General features: G+C 40.3%; 1 protein-coding gene across 3 annotated transcripts in view; it reads left to right on the plus strand.

Moving 5' to 3' along the window:
- KCNK2 (potassium two pore domain channel subfamily K member 2) overlaps positions 1 to 22,938 on the plus strand; it is a 103,438-nt gene that overhangs the window by 22,187 nt on the left and 58,313 nt on the right. The window contains exons 1-4 of one of the 3 annotated variants that reach the window (XM_068153465.1): positions 2,840 to 3,128; positions 3,650 to 3,707; positions 5,422 to 5,732; positions 19,484 to 19,601. In XM_068153465.1, the coding sequence (XP_068009566.1) occupies position 3,707; positions 5,422 to 5,732; positions 19,484 to 19,601 (430 nt within the window). In that variant the 5' untranslated portion in view covers positions 2,840 to 3,128; positions 3,650 to 3,706. Of the gene's footprint in view, positions 1 to 2,839; positions 3,129 to 3,346; positions 3,708 to 5,421; positions 5,733 to 19,483; positions 19,602 to 22,938 lie in introns of those variants that run through there. The other 2 variants (XM_068153464.1, XM_068153463.1) reach the window with 2 other exon arrangements.

Genomic DNA, 22,938 nt, shown 5'->3' on the forward strand with positions numbered 1-22,938 from the left:
CAATGGATTGTTTAGAACTTACCATTATTTTCCTTTTTACACCCAATAGTGATTTATTTACATTCTACCACTTTCTGTTCAAGATCTGTGGAAAAATTTTTAAAGGCATAGCCTAAAACTACTACACCAATGAGAGCTGGACAGGCTGCCGAGCTGGGTGAAGGCAAACCTCATGAAGTCCAACTAGGACAAGTGCAGGGTCCTGCATCTGTGTAGTAATAACAGCAGGCACCAGTATAGGTTAAGGGTTGCCCTGCTGTAGAGCAGCTCCACAGAGAAAGACCTTGGAGTCCTAGTGGACAACAAGTTCTCCATGGGAGAGCAATGTGCTATTGTGGCCAAAAGGGCCAATGGTATTCTGGATGCATCAAGAAAAGTATGTTCAGCAGGTCTAAGAAGGTTATTGTCCCCCTCTACTCTGCACTGGTGAGACCACACTGGAATTTTTTGTCCAGTTTTAGGCTTCCCAATTCAAGAGAGACAGGAATTTGCTAGAGAGAGTCCAATGAAGAGCCATGAGGATGATTAGGGGACTTGAGCATCTTCCCTGTGAAGAGAAACTGAGATCCCTGGGGGTTTTTAGTCTTGAGAAGAGAAGACTGAGAGGGAATCTGATCAATGTCTATAAATATTTGAGTGGTGGGTGTCAAGTAGATGGGGCCAATCTCTTTTCAGTGGTGCACAGTAATAAGACAAGGAACAATAGATACAAACTTGAACATAGGTTTGACCTCAACATGAGGAGAAAATTCTTTACAGTGAAGGTGATGGAGCACTGGAACAGGCTTCACAGAAAGGTTGCAGAATCTCCTTCTCTGGAGGCTTTCCAAACCCACCTGGACGCATTCCTGTGCAGGCTACTCTAGGTGATCCTGCTTTTGGCAGAGGGGTTGGACTTGATGATCTCTGGAGGTCTCTTCCAACCTCTAACATTCTGTGATTCTGTGTTGTATCGCTTTTTATTACTTAATCTTGTCAGCGCTGGTTGGTGGCATGTTTTGTAAGTGATACACTGCATTTGAGTGTATTTGCTCAGTAAAGCTCAGCCCTGATGTGTCAAACTGGTCGAGTATCAGTTCCAAATTTGAGGGCAAGATGGTCACAATATTTAAAAAAATATGTGGTGTACATTGCGATTAAAATATTAGAGGGCATGAGTCCACAGAATAAATGCTGGTGCTATGTAAGGCCTTGGGAAAGTGGGAGCTGCTATACACAAACAGTTTGTCTTGTACAAAAGAATTAGTGGTTTTCCTGCTGGATTTGAAGATGCCTGTCACTAAAGGTATGTGCCAGATAACACTCCTACATGGAGTGTTTATATTCCTGGTGGAAGAGCAAATTCACTTTAAGCAAGTGATATGCTCCAGGTGAGGACTGCATCTGAGATCACAATAGGTGGAAAATGATCAGCCAACTGAAAGAAGACATTGGAGATATTTACTAGGTAATTAATAGAAATAATTACTTTCACAGAGACAGCCCTTTAGCTATTAAAGTTAAGACACCAATGCAGTCATTCCTGCAGTGGATGTGAAAATAGTTTCTGCTTGTTGGGTAGAATGCTTAAATTTAAGGCCTCATCCAAACTGTTGTGAAGCTGTTAGGAGGCATCCCACTGCTTTTAAGTTTTAGGCAGTAAGTCTGACCTTTTTTCAGCTTTTATTAATAATTTCCCCACTCAAGGCAAAACAAAATCTTATTCCAAATATTTAGATTGCTAAAGAAGGGCATGTAGCACTATTTTCCACAGTATTTTAGAGGCACAGGTCAGCATGGAAGGAAATTTATGGCTGTTTTCCCATAGGATGTTGGAAAAAATTGTGTGAAATTATTATTTTCCATGAGGTAGGTACAGACAGAAATCTTCTGGGGAGAAAGCTGATGATTTTTGTGTGTGTGTGTGTATGTACAAAATATCCAGGTGTGAAGATCTTTAGTCTTCAAGACTCCCTTGAGAAAGGGAGTATCAGTCGACAGGAGGAGGCATTTCACTTTTCTTCAGTTTTTTGAATACTGGGACTATGTTGATGAAGTCATCTGTGACAGTAAAGGTCTGCTTGCAAAAGGGTTTCCTGGACTGGGCCCAGTGTCTCTTATTACTCAACAACTGCTCTGCTGGTTCATAGTGATGGGAAGCGATGAGCTACAGCTCAAGCTGAAGTGGCAGATGCAGCTTTCTGCCCCTGCTGCATCTCTGAGATGTGTGACCACACTAGGTAAGACTGGCATGACTGATGCTGCTGAAATTGGAGTCCTAAGGAACTCAATATTACACTCATTTGTATTATGTCACATTGATGGGGGAAGTGTTAAAGTAAGTGACTTCTAAAATGCTTGCCAATGGTGCTGCTGATTTGAGCAGGATTATAGTGCATTAAACACCCCACGTACGACTGACTTTGGCCATTTTACTGATACAGACTCTGGCTTTAAATGCTTGTGACCTATTCCTTTTAGTTATGGTGACTAATCTTTTAACATGTTTGCAGAGACTTTTCAGAGAGTGGTTTGTGGCAGCAGTTTTTTGATTCTCTTAGTAAATCCTTTTAGGCCAGTGTAGATGTTCATCACCTCAGTATGAACAACTGACCCAGGGATAGCATCGCAGGTGTCAGATGAACGGGAAATTGGGGAGTTAGCCCGTGGAGAGGATAAAAAGCACAATTTCAGGCTTTTTAGTGGCTCAAACCACAGCTGAAGCAGCGTTTCTGATGTGTACCTATCAGAGTAAAACGGAAGGAGGCAGTTCACTGGCAGGGAGTGCTATAGGAGAGCAGCTGCCATCCCTGACTCCTAGATCCCACCTCGTTAACTCCTTGCAGCAAAACGCCGGGCTTTAAAGCACACGGGTTAAAAATCAGGCCAAGCCAGGGAAGGACGGAGCGGCCCCGCAGACCTCTCTCTGCCCGGAGAGGTCTCCCCTCATGTTCCCCCGGCTCTTGCGGCTGCGGTGACATTTCGCCTAGTTCAAAAGTTCACGGGGAGGCTCTAGCCGAGACTGTCACGTTTGGCGTTGGAGAGAGATCGCCGACAGGTCCTGCCTTGCCGCCAGAGGTGGCCGGTGCCTTCTGCTCCCTCCTGCTGCTCCCCTCGCTCGTTTCCAGGCGAGACCTTGGTCTCCGCAGGTACCACGCTGTCTGCCCGCTCTTCATTTCCATCCTGCGCCCCTGCAGCATCTGCCATCCGGGCTGCTGGCGCGGAGTGGCGCGCACACCCCGGGGGGCCGGGAGCGGCGGGGCGGGGGGGAAATCCTCGTCGCGGCTGCCCCCCACCCCACAAATGACATCGCTGGGCTCGGGCAGCTCCGCACGCTCCGCGTACCGGAGCACGCACGGACACACACGCACGGAGCCACACACTGGCTCTCTCACGCACGGACACACAGAGCACCCACACACTCACACGCCGTGATGTGCGATGCGCGATGCGCGACGTGAGGCACCTCGCACGCCCCGGGGCCGGGGGGAGCCGGCGGGATCTGCGCTGCCAGCCCGCCCGCCCCTGCCGCTCCCTCTCCTCCAGACCCATCCATCAGTCTCTTCCTCTCGGTCTTCTTCTTTCTTTCTTTTCTTTCTTTCTTTTTTAAAAAATTCCTTTTTGAAACATTTTTTAAATTTTTAATTTCTTCTAACTGTATCTACTCAAGCCCTGAAAAAATGCCTGCCCGTGGAGCGAGGAGAGGGCACCGGGTCGGTAAATAAGAAGTGAGTACGAGCACAATGGCGTGTCTCCCCGCTCCCAGCCCTGCGGATGCTGCATGCGCCCCTGCTTTCCCCGTGTTCGGGAGCCGGAGGGGACCCCGGGATAGTCGCAGCGGCGGCCCGGGCCCCCTTTGTACCTTGCCTGGCTGCTTTCCCTTTTTTTCCTGGCCCCGCTCCGCTCCTCAGCCGCGCCGCCGGTCGCCTCGCCCCCGCGCTGCTCCCAGACGCGGAGCATCTCTGCTGGCGGAGGCTGGGGTCTCGTCCACCGCTGCCCGCGGGACCGGGGCTGCGCCCCTCGGGGGCGGTGGGCATAACCCAGCGCTTTGGAACGGCCTTGGTCAAAGGGCGGCGGTGCCCGGTGCCCGCTCCTTTGTTCGCCGCCGGCGGCCGCGGCGGGTCGGAGCTATTACCGGCGGGTGGGCGGGCGGGGGGCTCGGCGAACCCGACCGGGAGAGCCGAGGCCCTCGGCATCACCCCTGGGGGCTCGGAGGGTCGCGGGGGTGCGACAGGAGAGGTGAAAGCGGCGGGTAGGAGGTTCCCTTGCCAAGGTGTGGGGCGCGGGAGGGGGGGTCGTGCCTTTCCTCCGGTGCCCGTGGGGTGGGGGACGGGGGACTGGCAGTGGGAGGCAGGGACGGCGGTGTGACTGTGATGCGCGGAGCCCAGCCCATGGGGGTTGTGGGGTGCCCCGGGTCCCCGCTCGGCCCGGGACAATGGCTGACTCTATCCCTCCTGGCCCCGAGGTGAGTGACCCTGCCGGGTACCACCGTATCGCTAATCCCTTTGAGAGAGTCTCCCACCTCTGCCGTCCCAAGGGCGACTTTCCTTTGCGTTTAGATATTTAGATCTGGACTTTCCCCACTGGCAGCTGCAAGCGATGTTGTGGCTATTCAGAATGTACTTGTAATTCAGAACAATTTAAATATATCTCGCGTGGTCAGCTGCCGGGGCCATCTGCCCACAGGAAACCTTTACCTGCACTTGTGGCAGATACTTTTAGTGCCCATGTAGTTGCTGGGAGTCACATGGGTTATCGGGATAACACACAGCTGCTCGTTTCCTAGGCCGGTGGGTTTTTGTAGCTCTAAATAAAAATACATGCTCTAACCAATGGTCACTTTTCCAGTAACTACACTTGTGTTTTACTGGTGTTTTCTGAGAGGTGTAATTCATACCTAATTAGTGCTTTAAGACTGGTATGATGAGCAGTGTATTGTTTTTGTGGTTGTGTCTGGGGAGTTCAGAAGTGATCATGCAACTGTTGCTGGAGCACATTTGTTGGAGCACAGGGCAAAATAGGTTAGAGAAAGAAAAAATTGTATTTTTCTGCTACTTCTGTAATGCTGAGGTAAAACACAGCTGGAAAACTGCTTAGCAGTGTTTAAGAGAGCAGCGGATGTAAAGAATCTGCAGCGAAATACCACCTGATACTCATGGTAATGAAATGCAAGAGTGTAGGGGAAATCTGCATTTTGCAAATGAACATCATAAGGGAGCAGATGCATATAGAAAATGTTGCAAAAAGTGTGTATGCAGGTAAAAGGGATAATACTACTCAAAGTGGCTGATTTGTTGTAAGGTGGCATGGGATTTAAGGGACAGATTCAACAGTTTAAGAATTCACATTAGAAGCAACAGGATTTCTGTAACCTCTTGGCAGACACTGATAGCAAAACATGAGTGGCACTGCAAAAATAACTTTCTTTTTCTGTTTTGCCAGTGGCGGCACCTGACTTGCTGGATCCCAAATCGGCCACTCAGAACTCCAAACCAAGATTATCATTTTCCACCAAGCCTACAGTGCTCACTTCACGGGAGGAAAGCGATTCAGCTATTAATGTTATGAAATGGAAGACAGTCTCAACAATCTTTCTGGTGGTAGTTGTGTATTTGATAATTGGAGCAACAGTGTTTAAAGCCCTGGAGCAGCCTCATGAGACCTCCCAGAGAACCACCATTGTGATTCAGAAGCAGACTTTTGTATCTCAGCATTCCTGTGTAAATGCAACAGAGCTTGATGAACTAATTCAGGTAATCCATACCAAACCCTTGTCACTATGCCCTAGAGGAACAAATTATATATGGCAGCATTGCTGTGATGAAAGGGGAGAACTTTATTAGCAAAACTCTGTAATGGCCAGGTGATGTAACAAGTGTCAAGACCAGAAGCTGAGCAACAACATTTTCATGCAAAGCCTCATGGTTGAAAAGCTATTCCTATTTTTAGGTTCAGTGTGCTTGATAGACATCCTTTTCACTGAAGCCTCCCATTATGGTAATTAAATGATTATTTGTCAGCAATATATATAATTAATACTTCACATAGGAATTGATGTATTGATTGTGCCTTACTAGGTCTGTCGATATTTGAAATGCCTAATTCTGAGGAAGAAAACACACCTTCCCTTGCCTTAAGGGACTTCTGATTTACTCTGATTGTATCACACTAGCTTTCCTTCTAGCTGTATCTTTCCTGTTACTGACTTTGTTTTAAGCAGAGGAAAGTACTACAGACTTGCTCAATTTTCTCTACTTTTTAAAGGCATGTCTACAACTGACATACATCGGTGTGTTCCTACTAACAAGACTTTACCCTTGCCAGTCACCTGTCTCTGTCCCATAGGAAATATTTATTTACAGTATCACAGAGCTAGAACCAGAGCCTAGCCTTCTGAGGCCTTCTCCAAATTAATTCCTGTGTTCCCATATTCTTATGAACATCCAATGGCACTGTAAGGAACAAATAATGCCAATGGCTTTCCAGGGGCTGCCAAATAATGCCAGTTCTGGAGATGAGACCGAGAATGAACAGCCAAGAGCTGGCAAAGAGTAACCCTTTCCTTAATAGTAGCCATGGGACTATCTGAGTTTGCAGAGCCTGAGATGGACCAGTGGAGAGCAGGCAGGCCTCCAGACCCAGATTAGCATGAGCTAATCTGGAGCATGGGCAGCAAAGCGCTCTGGTTTTTGACAGCAGATATGTCTGGGAGTTTAGAATTGAATTTTATCTTTCTAGACTAATCTGCCTTGAGCATCAATGTGGACACCTGTGGGTTGTGTTGGTTTGATTTTTTTTTTTCTTCTTAGTTTTGAATGCAGAGCTCTAGGATACTGAGTTATTTTTATGACACACTACTTCTGATTTTTAAAGGCAAACAGGAAAAATGATTTCTATTTTCTTACTTCTCTCCCGCCTTGTTGCCAAAATGTGTTCCCAAACTGCCACCCTTTAAATGACTGTCAGGCAGTTTCTATCACTATGTCCTGACTAGGCATGTCTGAGGAGGTGCTGCCAATGCCAATTTTGATGCTGTGCAATAACAATGTTTTAGTGGTTTCACTGGCACAAGGTGAGAATCTTTCAGAGAAATACACAGACACATTTTGCTCAGAACATTTTTTTTTTGCAGATAGTATAAATATTCCCATATGAAGTATTTAGGTCAGATACGGAACTTGTGAAGATAAAAATAGAAATCTTTAAGCAATACTATCTTACACTATCTGAGATGGTCCTTAAGGCAAAAACTGTTGAAATTTGCTCTGGACTACTTAGATATTTTAACATTTATGATTCCATACCCAGAAGCACAGATTAGTAATACAGCCTCACTTCATCAGCATTCAATGCCCGTTTTATGTTCCATGTAAATGTCTCAGAGCACAGATACCTGTATCAGCATTGCCTCCCATATTTGCTAGTGATTTTGGCATGATCAGGAAGACACAGGCTTGTGATGTGTTGGGGAGGTGACACAGCCTCCTACAGCATGTGGATGAGAGATGGTTGTGGGAGAGTTTGCTCAGGTTGTAGTTGGGGTAAATGGAAAACTTCATTTCTCCTTGTTCCCTTCTGCTTCTCTGCAAAGAAGAATCCCACAATGTGGAGGTAGGAATGTGCTGCTACACTCCTTTTGTGGGAGAAAATCTGAGGCATAGGGAGTCTGGTCCTACAAGTGCATTTATGTGCCTTTCTTTATGCAGAGCAAGTGACAACAAATTGCATCAAGTTGTTTAATAGTCAGGAATTGACTGCCCAAAGTAAAATAGAAAATCAGTGGCAAAGCAGAGTCTCAAATAATTTTTTTCAAGTCTAGGCTTGTACCCTAACCATGGGGTCATATTTCTGCTCTATTTACCCACTTTGTTGCAGAAAATAAATTACTGGCTTACTATTTGTCTCTCTGGGTTTAGGTCTGTCTGCTACTACAATTTAATGCAGTGTTTCTTCAGTTTTCTTTGGATGTCTGTATGAATGAAAAAAAAAAAAAACCAACAGTGTATGTGAGGAACAAGTAAATAATATTTAAGAATTCACTGAAAGCTATAAACCTGAAAATTAATATGTACTAGTGTAGTAGGAAGCTGGAATGATTAGCGTGTGTGAAGAAAATTACAGAGCTTATAGAGCATAATCTCTTTAATCAAGTATACCTTGAGTCAAACTATAATGAAATTAATTATAAACTTTTCCTTTTGAACTTGGTGTTCTGGGATTCCAGAATCTGGTTTGGCTTTTGCTTGTGCTAGTCATTGCTCAAGGTGCTTATCCTGCCAGGACTTTTCAATCTTCACAGCTTCTGATTTGCCATTTACCCTGAAGCAGGCTTGATTATCGCAAGACTGCTAACCAAGAGTACAATGTGCAGTGGCCTAGTCAGGTGAGCAAATTAGGGAAACTAGTTTGAGAGCACAAATTCAGCTATAAAAAGTTGTTTAAGTGGAATGAAAGTCTAGTTCACTAGCACCCAAGGACTACCTAGGTTCCATCACCTTCCTTTGCCACAGAGCTAAGTAACACAGAGAGCTGTGTGCTTCTATAAATGCACACGGGATAGGAAATTTTCCCTTCCTGTCTTCTCCATCCTTTATTTTATCCCACCAATCACCACATATATTGTTCTGGCACAACAATATATGCATGCAGCTTTATTCCTAGGACATTATGGATTCCTGAAACTATGTACTTTGTGTGGCTCTTCTGGGTGTACTCAGTGAGAATTATACTTTTATACACTTCATAGATTTTATATACTTATGAAACATGGGACAAAGAAGAGCTGCTATGCAGCATAGAAAATGTGCAAAGTACATGAAATAGAGTGCTCTGATGATGACAACCAAGTAGCCTCACTTGCTTCAGAAAAATGACCTGGCTTTTCCTCCTAACATTTCATCCCAGTCCAGCAGAATTGTTGACAAACAGGTGGTCTTCATGACCTTCTCTGTCTGGACTTCCATGGTCTGGTGTTGCAAATCTTTCAAGCTAAACCACTTCAGTTAATCAGTGTCTCACTATGACAAGCTATACCTGCCATGACTATCAGCAATGTATAACTGCTTCCAAGCACATATTTTTATACATTTTTTTTTTTTTTTGCTATTTCATGAGTACTTCTATGTAGCACTGTACCTAAAATGTGCAGAAGTCCTGCAGAGTCCATTTGTAAACCCCAGAGGCTATTTTTTCCAGGCATTTTCAACTCCTGTTGCTGTAGCCTGGAACCAGTATTAACAACAATATTAAGTGTATCACTAAGTGCTGTTTACAACAGTGTGTAGATGGGCAGTGCACAGCAATTGGTGATGGTATATCTGCATTTACAACCAGAGAAATATCCCAGAAGGGAAGCCTGTGGATGTATAGCACTATCATGGTGAGTCTAATGATGATACAACAGACTGGTAAGCAGTGCATGGTCTGATGTTAAACTTGGTTTTTTAAAAGCTTCAGTTGGAAAATCTTGAAAGGATCTCACTTATCAGATGAGAAAGTATTGTCATGGTGAAGGTTATGCATAATATCTAATAGGTTATAAAGCTACTTTACTACTGTCCCTTTTTTTAGAAGAACTCTTGGATGGTGTTTAGGTTTCTCTGCTCATGCCTGCTCTCAGCTTGGCCCTGCCATGCAAGTAACTGCCAGGTGACAGAATAAAAGCCTAAGTGTAGCTTACACTGTGTGGATATGTGAGAAAATATATAAACAGGATCTTCATTTACACTAGGGACTTTTTTACGTCTTGCATGTAAAAGGTTTTTCTTCACCAGTGAGCTTCCTGTTGGCAGAGGCTGAGAGAAACTTGGGAGTAATCCGTCTACACACACACAAGTAATAATAAGCATTAAAGAATGAAAAAAAATTCTAACTGGAGAACTTGTATCCAATTATTTTAATCTAGATCTATTCCTCCTTTAGTGTGTTGACTGTTCGAGATAGTTTTCAAACTCAGTGTGCTGCCAGGTACCTAGAAAAATCTCCTGCTGTATTTATGCACCTGTGCATAGTAACAAATTTAAAGACACCTTAGGTGGCACGTTTGAGTTGCATGTATGTCCTCCTGCAAAGCTGTGCAGATGTGAAATACACACATACACCTTCATGGCATCTCCTGGGGTTAGGAATTTATCTTTGGGGACAGTTGAGTCTGACCAAACACAGTATCCAACAACTTTGTAAAGCTGTAATCTTGTATTGTTTCATACATCTCATTCTGTCTATAGAGGGAATGAGAAATAGGACAAAAAAAAAAATTGCTTTCCCAGCACCCAGAACTCATGGATATGATTGTGAGCTGTGGGATGTCTTGCCAATGAGAGACAAATATTTGTCCCCACTGCTAAAGAGAAAGATGATTTTAAAAAAAGAAAAAAAAAAGAGGAGGTTTTCATTTAAATATCACTTAACTAAATATTGCTCTGCAGTTACTTCTTTTAGTGTTGACCTTTACAAACCAAAATGGAAAAAAATAATAATTTTCTTTTAATGCCCAAGCATCAAGTTGCTTAATATATCATTTTTGCGTACAAGAAATGGAAATAAGAGACATTTCAGTTATATTTTTTAAAATAGCTAGAATGTCCCAGCAAGCTCGTGTGAATTATTTTAATAATCTTAGTGAGTTAATTCTGAAACTTAAAAGAGTTTTCCAGTAGAAGTGCACTGAAACTTAGTAACAGAACAAACCTCATTTCTAGTTCCTTTAGCAGAAATGTCCTTCAAATATATTTATTCTGAAAACCCTAACAAGTGGAAAGAAATATCACACTAGACAGCGCAATCTTTTAATGTGTTTCAAGTGCTATTTGTGGTAATTTCTGCCTTATAAAGTATTCATTTTGAAATCTAAACATGATTTCTGGTTGCTGCACCAAACTGCCTCAACAATACAGACTCTTGTAGAATTTTATGTCCAGCCCATTTCAGGGTATGTGGCTTCTTCTGAAAACTGAAGGACCACAAAAATGTGCTTGCATTAAACAAACAAACAAACAAACAAAACCCAAACAACAACAACAACAACAAAAACACCCCACCCAAAACCAAGAAACAGAACCACCAGGATTAACTGAACTGATCTTGATCCCACAAGTTGATCTTCTTGGATTCTGTGGGGGCATGTGGTTAACATGAGGAGAACAGCTCTCTGTGCTGGGGTCCACAGTCATGTCCCATGCCAATTTTCATCTTGCCTTTGTGTCATCTGTGTTCTCCTTTCTCTTTCCATTCATCCCTTAGACTGTGAATGAGACCAAAATGTGTTTCTTTTTATCTCCCTTGAGGAAAAAATCTATTTTTTTTCTTTATCTCTCTTGAGAGAAGTCTGACACAGTTATGAATGCCGTGGCAGCAGTATTTCTTTCATCAAGCTGTCATCACTAGAATGTCATCATGGCTTCTCATGTGATTAATTTCTCATAAAACTATTTTACTTTAAAGTGTGTGTTTCCCATGACTTAATGATTATAGTTTAAGGTAGAGAGCTACAATGTTGCTTCTCTACCAGTAGCTTTTTATTTATTTATTTATTTTTTAAATTACAAATTGAAATTGCATTGTAGCCCCAAGGAAACTAGGTTTTTCTTTTTCTTCATTCTTAAGAACACCTCTTTTTATTTCAGCCAGATAATATCCCTGAGCCTCAAACTCTTGACTATTTAGAAAACTGATAAAGTAAAGAAGTACAAATCCTTCTTTTTCACCTATAGATCAGAATGTATTTGAGCTTGCTGTATCATTTTTGTTGAGATAATAAATCCAAGAGGTGGAAAGATCTTGTTTTCAGACAAACCTGAAATTTATTTAGATGAATTTAAAATTTATTAGCTATTTATTATCTTAATTTATTTTTCTAATTTTGTTCTTTGAAATGCAACATTTACAGACATTCTCAGTGCTGTGAGCTGGAGCTTAAAGCTTCTTTAGGCAGGAACTTCTTGTAGGAGCTTGAATGCACCAGTTACAAGCCCAAATATTATTAATCTTTCCCTTTTGTAATTCCTTCCAGCATCTCCTAAAGGAAATAGGAATCATCCCACGTCTGGATGTGCAGCACATGTTTATGCATGAAAAGATTGGTAGACCAGCATAAAATGAATTGATTCTGCAGCATATATTTATCTGGTTATCCAGAATACCATTGCATGAAGTTTTTATTGGCATGCATTTCACACATGAAGCTTATGGCAGGTTGCAGGTACCTGCAGCAGAGTTGCCTGTTGATGGTGTTTTCAAAGCAACATGAAATGAGTATGTCTTAAAGTAGTTCAAACATGAAGCTCAGGAATCATAGTTTGCATCATCACGCTATGTGTGTGTGTCTCCTTAGTAAAGGGTCCAAGCACTGGACTCTGTGTATTCTTAACTTTTAAGTGTAAAGGTAGTCCTAACTTGTACAGTAAGACTCTGCTTCTCTTCTGCTCTCAATGAGTCTGTCGGTCTAGTGGTCACTCTAATAGTTTTTTACTGTCAGAAATGCATGTTCTGATGCTATTGTCTCTTTCCATAGTAAATCCCTCCAAATTCTACCTGATCAGAGAACTATTTATTACATAAAAGATCTCTGTGAAAGACCTTTGATCATAGCCTCATTCAGATCTGTCCTCTGCAGATACCCACCTGCTATGTGTGAGTCTGAGTGGGCTGCAGAATCCCCTGGGTTGTGTGCCTTCCTTGCTTAGGACTGCTCTGGTTCCAGCTGTCCTCTTGCAGGCATATCCCTATCCCTTCTTCTGGCTCTACACTTAGCTTCTGGAGGGAGCAAACTTCCCCCTAAACTTTCTGTTGCCTGGGAGCATTCCCTCCAACTCCTTTTGCTTTAGTTATTTTGTACATGGCAGTTAAACTAAAACATTTTTTTTTGTTTTTTAAAGCACTGTCTTTATCCTTCATAAGCATAAGAGTGATACAGATTTTTTGAAGAATAAATAAATTCTGACTGCCCTTGCCACTTCTTTGTTCCAGCAGGTTGGTTTCTTTTTTTTTTTGCTGCTTCTGGTGTTGGGGTTCTTAAAGGATATATTTACATCAGATGAACAGTAGCTAGCTTGAATGCATCTGAATGACAGCTTTTGTCTGAGAAAAGGTGGCAGATATGACTCATTACTAAGTCAGTTTTGCTGAGCAGCTGTCTGCATAATTCTTCCAGTCTTTAATCTCAAGAAGAAAAGCCCTCTTCCCTGAATGTGTGTGTATACATACATATAGATATGAACACACACACACACACAAGATTTATATACATAGTCTGTTTGTAATGCATATTTAGAAATAGAAATTTATTTCAGTATGTTTCTTCACATTTTTAGTTCAAGTAGCTTGTGAACATAGGGAGAAAAGAGTACTTCAGTTCTTGTGGTGTGTCAGGTACTAGTCTCCAGTGCATATTCCAGTGATATATTACTCAAACAAAACTGAAAAACAAGGAGTCACAAACTGTAACATAAACAGCATTGCAATCTCTTTCAACAAGAAGTCTCAAAAAGCATGTGCTTTTGGAGGTAGGAAACCAATTTGCTGAGTGTTAACAGAATCCTAGTGTGCCTCTGAACAGAGAGCTAGGATTTCCATTCTTTGTAAACCAGAATTGTAATAAAAATGCAGGACTTGTGCAGTAGCTGAGCCATATGAGATGTGTTGCTATACTAGAAAGTGAGAAAGTGCACTTGTCAAATGGCAACAGGATAATGAAGGAAGAAATCTAGGCTGAGAAATGGGTTTCTAGAAACTGTGAGGCATATCTGACTTTATGACATCACTTGTTAAATGATTGCCAGGAAGCGCAAGCTTACTCTTGGGAAGCTGGGTAATGAAATATTGCACACACTGTTGTATTTTGTCACAAGCATAATTTAAGGTGCTTCTCTTTTAATGTTGGAACAGAAAAGCTGAAATGTTGTGTTGCATCATTTCATAAAAATGAAACTACTGGAAAATGATGCAAAGGCATGTATTCATAGTGTAGAGGGAGGTGAGCATCAGGATGACTGGTTTGACATATTTGTTTCTGCCTAATCTCTGTGTGAGGCAATGGTTGACTACCAGAAGTTAGCATTTTCAGTTTACAGTCTCTCTGTATTTCCACTGTGGCCAACAGGTTGGGTTTTGTCAGTCATCTCCATTGACTCCTTGCAGGGTCAGAGGACCAGAGGTTGAAATCTCTGACCTAGGAAGATTGTCTTCTGTTTTCACAAAATGACTGTGCTGTTTGAAAGGCGGTTTTATCTCTTGTCTTGACAGAAAAAACCCCACAAAGTTCTGTGTCTTAATCTACAAGGGTAGCTCAGTGTGGCATTAATGGACAGATATTCATATAAACACAAGGATGTCATAGTAAAAAATTGCAATGTATTTATCAGAAAGTGTTTCTAAATTATATGGGAAATGAAACACTAACCTTCAAATAAAGTTAGAATTTTGTATTGTCACAATTCTTTCCCCAGTGTTCTGATTTAATGAAAACAAACAAACCAAACATACAGTGTGAGCTGATGTGTTTTTTGGAGCTCAGCTCCTGGTTTTGAAAGTAAGACAGGTCATGTCTGACCTGTCCTTTCTGTGCTCAAGCCTCTTTGTTCTGATGAAGCTTATTCCTGAATACAAATGTAAAGCCCAGTAGGTTGGATGTGGTACAGACTAGGACTTCTCCTCAGACACAACTCACGGCTATCCTAAGATACAGAACAGAGCTGGGTTAAGAATCCATATGACTTAAAAATGGGAATTAAGTTCCTAAAAGTTATTTGAAAATTCTATTTCACTCCTCCTTATTATCAAAAAAAAGCCCACATTTTCACCATTATAAAGGCAACTAAAGAAGAAAAACTTCCACTGTAAGCATATAATACTATTCTTAAAATCACTACACATAGAGGTCTTGATTTGGTGCCATGTGCTGGGTGATCCCTTCTTTGCTCAGTCCTCTACAAACAGTAGACAAAAGCTCTGGAAGAAGGCAAAGCAAATGAAATCTACATAGCTCAAGAACTGAAACTGTCCACATCCCTATCCTAATGCTGAGTGATTCTGCAGTGCTAAGTAAAACTGATTTTTAAGTCAGAATTTAGTTTGTATATGGAATAAAAATAATAGAAAGTGAAAAGACTGCCACCAAAATAGTCAGTTAATTTTAACACTATAATTATTTAAAACTCAAGAAATTTGCATGTTAAGATGGCATAAGGTGTTTACAGATTGCAGCATATGATAAACAGAGATTATGTAGAGTTTTTATAATAGTAACTGTTTCAAGAGTCAAAATGCAGAGTTACTCTTGGTATTGTATGAATTAGGATATGCTGCAGGGCTCAGGTGACAGAATTAAGTTATGAGGGAAGGAAAGAATGACATGGCCATATTTGTGACAAATGAAGTGGTTGTATGTGCTCTAGGAATGAGGCATCACTCAAGAAAAAAGGCTGAGGACCAAGAAAAAAAGTGGCAGTGAAATTGAATCTAAGGGTACTGACAATGACTAGCATGTAGTTTGAATACTGTGGGTGAGATCCTGGCCCTTAGTCAAGGTAGTGGAAATCAGCAGTGTGAGCCTGGGTTTTTAGTCTGGGCTAAGGAAATGTTAATAGCAAATATTCTAGGTAAGATTGTGCAGTGGATGTAATAATATAAATGTTAAGAGTCTTATTATATAATTATATTATATTATACTGTATTATATTATATTATATGTAATTTTCTTTTTAAATTATACTTAGGTATAGCCTTAGCTGAAGATTTGCTCATAGGCACTGACCAAACTGAGAAGAAAAGGTCCTCTGATCCAAAGAAGTGAAAATTCCCTCCCAAAAACTCTGTACTCAACATTCAAAGGCTTTATGAGGTTGATCTCAGTGAACCAGCACCCTTATCTGTCATCCTTGCTAGTAAGGAGGACTCTTACCAGAAATTCTGAAGGAATTTCCTTTTTCTGAAGGGAAAGCTTTGTTAGTAGTTAAGGCTGACTCCTCCCAAACAAAAGAGCAGTGCAGGAGAAAGCACTGTTTTTGGAAACTTAATAGGCCTGTGATGAAGAAGGCATCACCTGGCCCTCTATGAGTAAAACTATGTTTAAAACAATTGATAAGGTAAATCAGTAAGAATTCAAAGAAAGTCAGTAAGAAATACTGTCAATTAAAAATTACTTATATATACTCATTTACAACAGATTTCTTTAAATGAGTAAGTATGTTATTTAATAAGAAAGAGCTTTTTATTTGTAAAAAAGGGGCAGATGATGGATCTACAAGATCATTCATTTCTTCAAGGAGGCAAATAAGAAATTACTGTTCAAGTGTTTCTCATGATGTAAGAACTTCTAAATTTACTTTTAAGCACATAAAGATCTCAAAAGAGAAAAGCATTTTATATGATCCACAAGTAAATTGTAGAACTTAGTGCCCCAGAATGACTAGGCTCCCAAAATATGAGTGAGTTCCAAAAGTAGGTAGATAAATTCATGGTAAAATAATCCACCCAAACCGATCTGAACACTGTGATGCAGATGTAGTCTCCCACTCAGAAAGTCTTTAAAACTGTGCTTAGTCAATAGTTAGGGGGATGTATGAAGAGAAAGCATTACTTGCTTACTTACCCTCATTATTTTCCTAATTAACAGTTGGCTAAAATCAGACATAAAGATAGTGGCTAATTGTCTTTTGTAGCCATATGTTGTGTTTTGTTAAGTCTGCCCCAACAGAGCAGTTTTGGGTTAAGTTGAATCTTTTTCTTGGAAGCTTGTAGGTGCAATATACTGCAGTTAGGAAAGACAATGGATCTTTGAGCACTTTAGGTTGGCACACTTTTCATATAAAAGATGTTGAGGTAGTATGGCTTCAAAAATGTCTAGTGATCATAAGAAGCTCTGAAAACATTTTTTCTCTGCATCTGTGTAAAACTTGGTCTTGTTAAATGGCCTAAGCAGATGTGTTGCTCTGGGTAGTGCATTCATCCAGTACAACAAACTGTAATAAAGCATGAATGGTCCCAGTGCTGTACCATATGATGCCCTCGCTAAACAGCACGTTCTCATTTGCAGGTGCAAGGACTTGTGATGAAAGTTCTTAGTTCACTGAAATGAAACTGTATTCAAAATTTATTCATTGGGCTTTACAGTGCAGCATGCTGTGGCTTATAAATTAAAGGAATATCTGTATTGTGTAAATTATAAAATCAATACAAGAGATGGAGATGGTTCCCACATGCTGCTTAGTCTGATGTATCCCTGTCGTAGGGTTGGAAGGGTAAGGCCAAAAAGCCTCCTCCCTCCCCCCTGTAAAGTAAAGGGAAAGAAAATTGAAAGGAAAGGGAAAAAAAAACTCACAGCTGAATTAGCAAAGCAGTGGAGCTGTATATTTACAGGGCAATATAGAGTATGCAGGGAAATATATACAAATTTACAATATTTACAATATATACAAAGATATACAATAAAGTAGCACAGAAATGAGAGTTCCCCCCTCTGCTGAGGGGGTTCCCCACCTCCACTCTCCCCCTCTCTCCCCCTTTTCCCCAGAGTGGGTTAGAAAGGGAGAGAAAGAGAAAAAAGGTTAGAAGCTGTTGTGTTAATTGGAAAGCAGTTAATACAGGCCTTATCAGTTTCAAGGCCAAAGCCTTGGCTGAAAGCCCAGGAGCTGCAAGCTGCTGCCCGAAGGAGAAGCGGAAGAAAGACTGATAGAAAAGTGCTGGAATGCCCAGGATACCCTCCTGCACTCCCAGTTCAGAAGGTGCTTCCTCCCACTCTACCAATGAAATTAGTTAAGATCCTTCTTTTCGTTTATCAACTTCCGTCCACCATATTCCCTTTCTTAAGGGGACAGCGTCAAACGGTCACAATCCCTTCCTACAGTAATGGAAACATCTCCCAGTATCACTGCTGCAGTGTTCACTCTTGCCCAGTTGCACATGATGTACAAATGTAGAAGTTTTATTCTTCCAATTCAAAGTGAAACTCTTTTCTCCTTCCTTTCTTGCCCCATCCTTTCTCCTTCCTCCCTAGTATTGAAATTTCTGCGTCTTTGATGTCTGCCTTTCTGGTCTTTAATTAAAAAAAAAAAAGTAAAAATGGGAACAGCTGAAAGTATCGAAGATAAAATACTGTAAACTGTATGTAAAGATACCCCAACGTGCTTTCTGTTGACAACTCTGGGTGTGGAAAATGGTTTAGGTGCGGCAGTAAGATCCTTCTGGCTGTGGAGATGCAGCTGTGGTCTTTGAAATGGCTACTTTGCATCTGAGCTCTGAAAATGGGAAACTGGAAACTGACTTAGTCTGAGATTGCATCACAAAAAATGGTGTAAATCCAGTCTTGGTAGCTTGTTATTTCTGTCCAGATCAACTGATTTCCATGAGCACTCCTTAGAAACAGAAATGTTTCCATTTGCAAATTATCAATATATTTTGTTGTTGAATAAAATACTGCTGTTGAACAGCACTATTCTTTTGCAACAGACTGGCCATGCAGAAAACTCCTCTTGATCTATTTCTGAATGTCTTTATGTGCGTAATAACTGTTGGACAGCTCATCAAGCAGAAACTGTTAGTTAAAATCTTCATCTTAGCTTTGCAGTACTTGTTCTTCTGTTCTTCCATTCAACATCAATTATAAGAATCATGATTAGGAAATAAGTCTTATTTTACAGTTTCAGAATGAAATGATAATTTACATTCCTTGAAAGGTTTATTGCAAGCTTAAAATTAATTGTTCTTGACCTGTACTCTTTAACTCAAATACTAGTACATATCTGCAATAGAGCTGTAACTAAACAGGAATGCTTTTTGTTAAGAATTTACCTTAGGTGGCTCTGCTGAAATAGGAAGTGTTTCATATTTCTCAAGACTATGAAAAGGTCTCTAGTGGCAAACTTGTTCATTTTGTCTGCTAGAACTGATTTCTTCAAGAATGATGTTTATGAAGCATAAAGTTGTATAAACATAGGGATGCATATTTGATTTTGGTTTTAATTAATGTAATGACATTTTTATAACCATAAGTGTAATTGTTAATTTATTAAATTATCTCTTCTACAATGGTGGTTTAATTAATTAATTAATTATTGGATCCAAAAGAATGGATGGACCTTTTTTCTTGGGAGTTTTGAAATGACTATTTTAAGGAGTATGTTTGCTTGCCTAACTCAATAGAGGAATGTTTTGGGAAACTCTCAATGTAAATATTTGCCTAATGAATATTTTTCTTCACCAAATAGCTGCAACAGTGAAAATAATTGTGTTTGCCATCTATCTAAGTCATTGATGTTACAGATACTGTGGATTTTGTATTCTCCTTAATGGTCTGGAGCTTATGGCTCTGCTGCATGCTGAAATGCTTGGGGTGTCTGCTGAAGATTAAATTGTAGCCTGCAAGAATGATAAAACTTGAGCAGTGCCACACTGATCATTTTCGGGTTTATTGCTTGGGTTAAATAAGTGATTTAATCAATTTACTGTGTAATGTGTATAAATCTTAATCTTTCATGAATATTGACAAAAATGTTTTTTAAACTTGCAGCAAGTAGTGGCAGCAATAAATGCGGGAATCATACCTTTAGGAAACACAACTACTCAGATCAGTCACTGGGACTTGGGAAGTTCCTTCTTCTTTGCTGGCACTGTTATTACCACAATAGGTAGGACAAAGCTTATTCTCTTTTCTTGGTAAATAAGCTGAAACTGTTTTGATTTCCAGTGTGTATATTTGTTAATGGTGAATCTTCCAAGTCTTCTGGTTTAAAGTACAGTTACTTGTTAGCTGCTAGGGCACAAATTATAGCAGTCTGTAAGCGTCCCTAGCTGAGTCAATGAGTCTTCTCTAGAAATTGTTGCTGTGTTTTTCTGAGGTAACTAGAAGATGTTGTAGAAACATTTTCTGGGGGCAATTTGGTCAACTGTGTAATCACAAGTGTTAAGTAGGGCATGAGTTAAAGTGCATGTGCATTAAACCTTGACTGAGATTTATGGAATTTTAAGTCTGTATAAACACATTCCTATAGTGGTGTTTTTTTTCCTTTTTCTTTTTTCCCCCCTAAATTCTGAAAAAAAGATGAGAACATGGTGATCAGCTGTAAACATTGTATTGACAAGCAGATATACATTCAAAGGCTAACTTTGAGACTTCTATTGCACTCAGAGAATTCTAAAACTGCAGGGTGATTCTCTGTGCACACAAGCCCAAAGATTTTTTTTCTGGATCCTTTCTGCATTGGAGAACCACTGTCTCTGTGAGCAGGTGTGAGCAGGAGCAGTGTTTGATCTTTCAGTTTCTTCTCTTTGTCTACAATACAGTTCACATGGTACACAGTTCAGAGATGTAGTGTAGGTCGTAGATCATAGAAGGAGAGTCCACAAACATGAATGGAAAATCTGAAGAAGAAATCAAATGAGAAAAAATTAAGACCTACATTATGAGAGTATTGTAGAAGGAATCACAGCATTGTTACAATAGTTACCTCTACCTAGCATTGATTTGCTTATTTAAGAGGATGTTCAAGTGTTGAATGTGTTTTTGATCTTTCTTTATGTAAAAATGAGATTTTTGTGTGTGTTTGAGTATATGCATACCTATATGTGTTTAAATACTGTAATGTTTTTCCCACATGTAATGGAAACAGGTTTAGTGAAAACAAAGGGAAACTCTTAGCCTCCTTGAGATCAATACTAAACTTACTCATTATTTAGTAATAGGTCCACAAGGTAATAAAAGACAAGAGTGTAAAAAAATGTATTTTTAGCAGACTAAACACAAAAAAAGCAAGAACCTTGGAAAGATATCTTTATGATCCACCTTATGTTGTCCTCTTCTGGCAGCATGAAGCTTTAAGTTGTTAAGTATTTATGGTTCTGTAGAAAGTGCTTAATATTTTTCATTCCCAATGAGAATAAAAGTTAATGTAAGAAATTTTCAGAGAATTAAATGATTCAAAATTTATTCTAAAGTGATAAAACATTTTTTGGTCATTTTATTTCCAGTAAAATGACTTTTCTAATTCAAAATATTATTGACCTGATTTTACCAAAACATGTGTGAGTACTGTTTAGAGGAGCGTGGGGCATCTGCAGAGGCATCCAGGCCTCTGATCCACTGTCCCCAAGAGGCAATATAACCCAGTAGGAAATATATTGTATCATGTTAGACAAAGTCAGAATTTTGTGTTAAAGATGATCTACACACAAAAACTTTACTCAAGTGTGGCCTTCCAGTATCTGAAGGGGGCCTACAGGAAGGCTGGGGAAGGACTTCTCAGGATCTCAGGTAGTGATAGGACTAGGGGGAATGGAATGAAGCTGGAGGTGAGGAGATTCAGGCTAGATGTGAGGAGGAGGTTCTTCACCATGAGGGTGGTGAAACCCTGGAATGGGTTGTCCAGGGAGGTGGTCGAGGCCCCATTCCTGGAGGTGTTTAAGCCCAGGCTGGATGAGGCTCTGTCCAGCCTGATCTAGTGTAGGGTGTCCCTGCCCATGGCAGGGGGGTTGGAACTAGATGATCCTTGTGGTCCCTTCCAGCCCTGAATGATACTATGATACTATGAATATATCAGGTAATTTCTACAAACCAGAGTAGTCAGACTCAGGTCAAACTAGGCAACTGTAAATATTTATTTAAGGATTTTTGATTAAAAACTTGAGAAAATCTGGGGGAAAAAAAATCTTCAATAACATACTTTGCCTGTGGAGTAATAGTGTTTGCATCACAGACCTTTTCTGAGAGGCTGCTCCTGGTCAGTTGCAGTTTTGAGCTTGGTTTCTTGGAACCTCAGGACAGCATGCTTATGTGAAAGCCATAGTGCAATTGGTGTTGTCCTACTGCTATGTGCTGTCTTACCAATGGTTCACAGGACTTGCAGTGTGACAGCAGGCAGAGCTGTCAAAAAAACCCCTTGGAATTGTGACTTTCCAGGGAAAGCTGTGACAAGTGTAACAGTTGGGTGTGCTTTCCCTTGTTCTTCATATTAATACATGTCATCAAGTAATTTTGTGTTCAGAACAAGATCCTTTCATACGTGAGTAATTTGTTGAAAATGAAGGTGTTCTTTCAAATTAAGGGGCATATGATTATCATATAACTTGATATTTTAATTTCCTAAGAGACTGAAAAGGCAGCTTGTTAACATTTCCAGAGAATTGCCATAGGTTTTAACCGAACACTATACATATTCTCTGTGGAAAAAGACAGGACTTTATAAATTCATGAAACAACTTTGGAGATATAATTTGTAAAAGTGATTTTACGAGTATGAATAGAATTTATAAATATTATGTTCTTTAGACTGTATACCTTAAGAAGTACTTGAATAGAAGAAAGGATTACTACCACTTAGAGAAAATGATAGCTTTCTACTGTTGCAACAGATTCTCTAGCTTTCCAAAATTCTTATTACTATAATTTTACCTTATCATTTAACTCACACTACTCTTGATGATAACTCAGAATGCAAGAAATTAAAGTGGAACCAAGAGTTTATTCATGGATTGTGTTTCCCAGACCTTTCTTTAATGACAGTTTCAATTGTATCCCAGAAGTATTTGGATCCTGGGGAAAAGGAGTAATAAATAAGGCCTTTAGCATTTTCCTAAGCAACAAGTTACTGTTTTACAGTTACTTTTATTACTGTATCACAGTGGTGCTGGACATTTAAATGAAAAATATGGACTGTATATTTTTGTGGCTGTTTGCAGCAGTCCACACCCATGTAGTTTTTTACTTTTCTGGGTCTCCTGCAGGCTGCTGAAAGGCTCAGTGATGGGGGCATGTAAACCTGCTGAGCTTCAAAGCCAGCTAACAAAAGCAGAGGTAACACTAGAGAAAGCGGATGTTTATTTTTAGTTATGTTATCCAATAAATGCTGCAGTCAGTGCATATTATAAAATTAATACACTCACTTTTAATAGAACATAATCTGTCATACTGCTTTGAGATATTTTCTAAGAAATAGATTTAGTTGAGGGATCAGGGTCAAACAATTTCAC

The sequence above is a fragment of the Melanerpes formicivorus genome, unplaced genomic scaffold, assembly GCF_026170545.1.
Source record: "Melanerpes formicivorus ecotype bairdi unplaced genomic scaffold, bMelFor1.0.p_v2 SCAF_26, whole genome shotgun sequence".
NCBI lineage: Eukaryota > Metazoa > Chordata > Aves > Piciformes > Picidae > Melanerpes > Melanerpes formicivorus.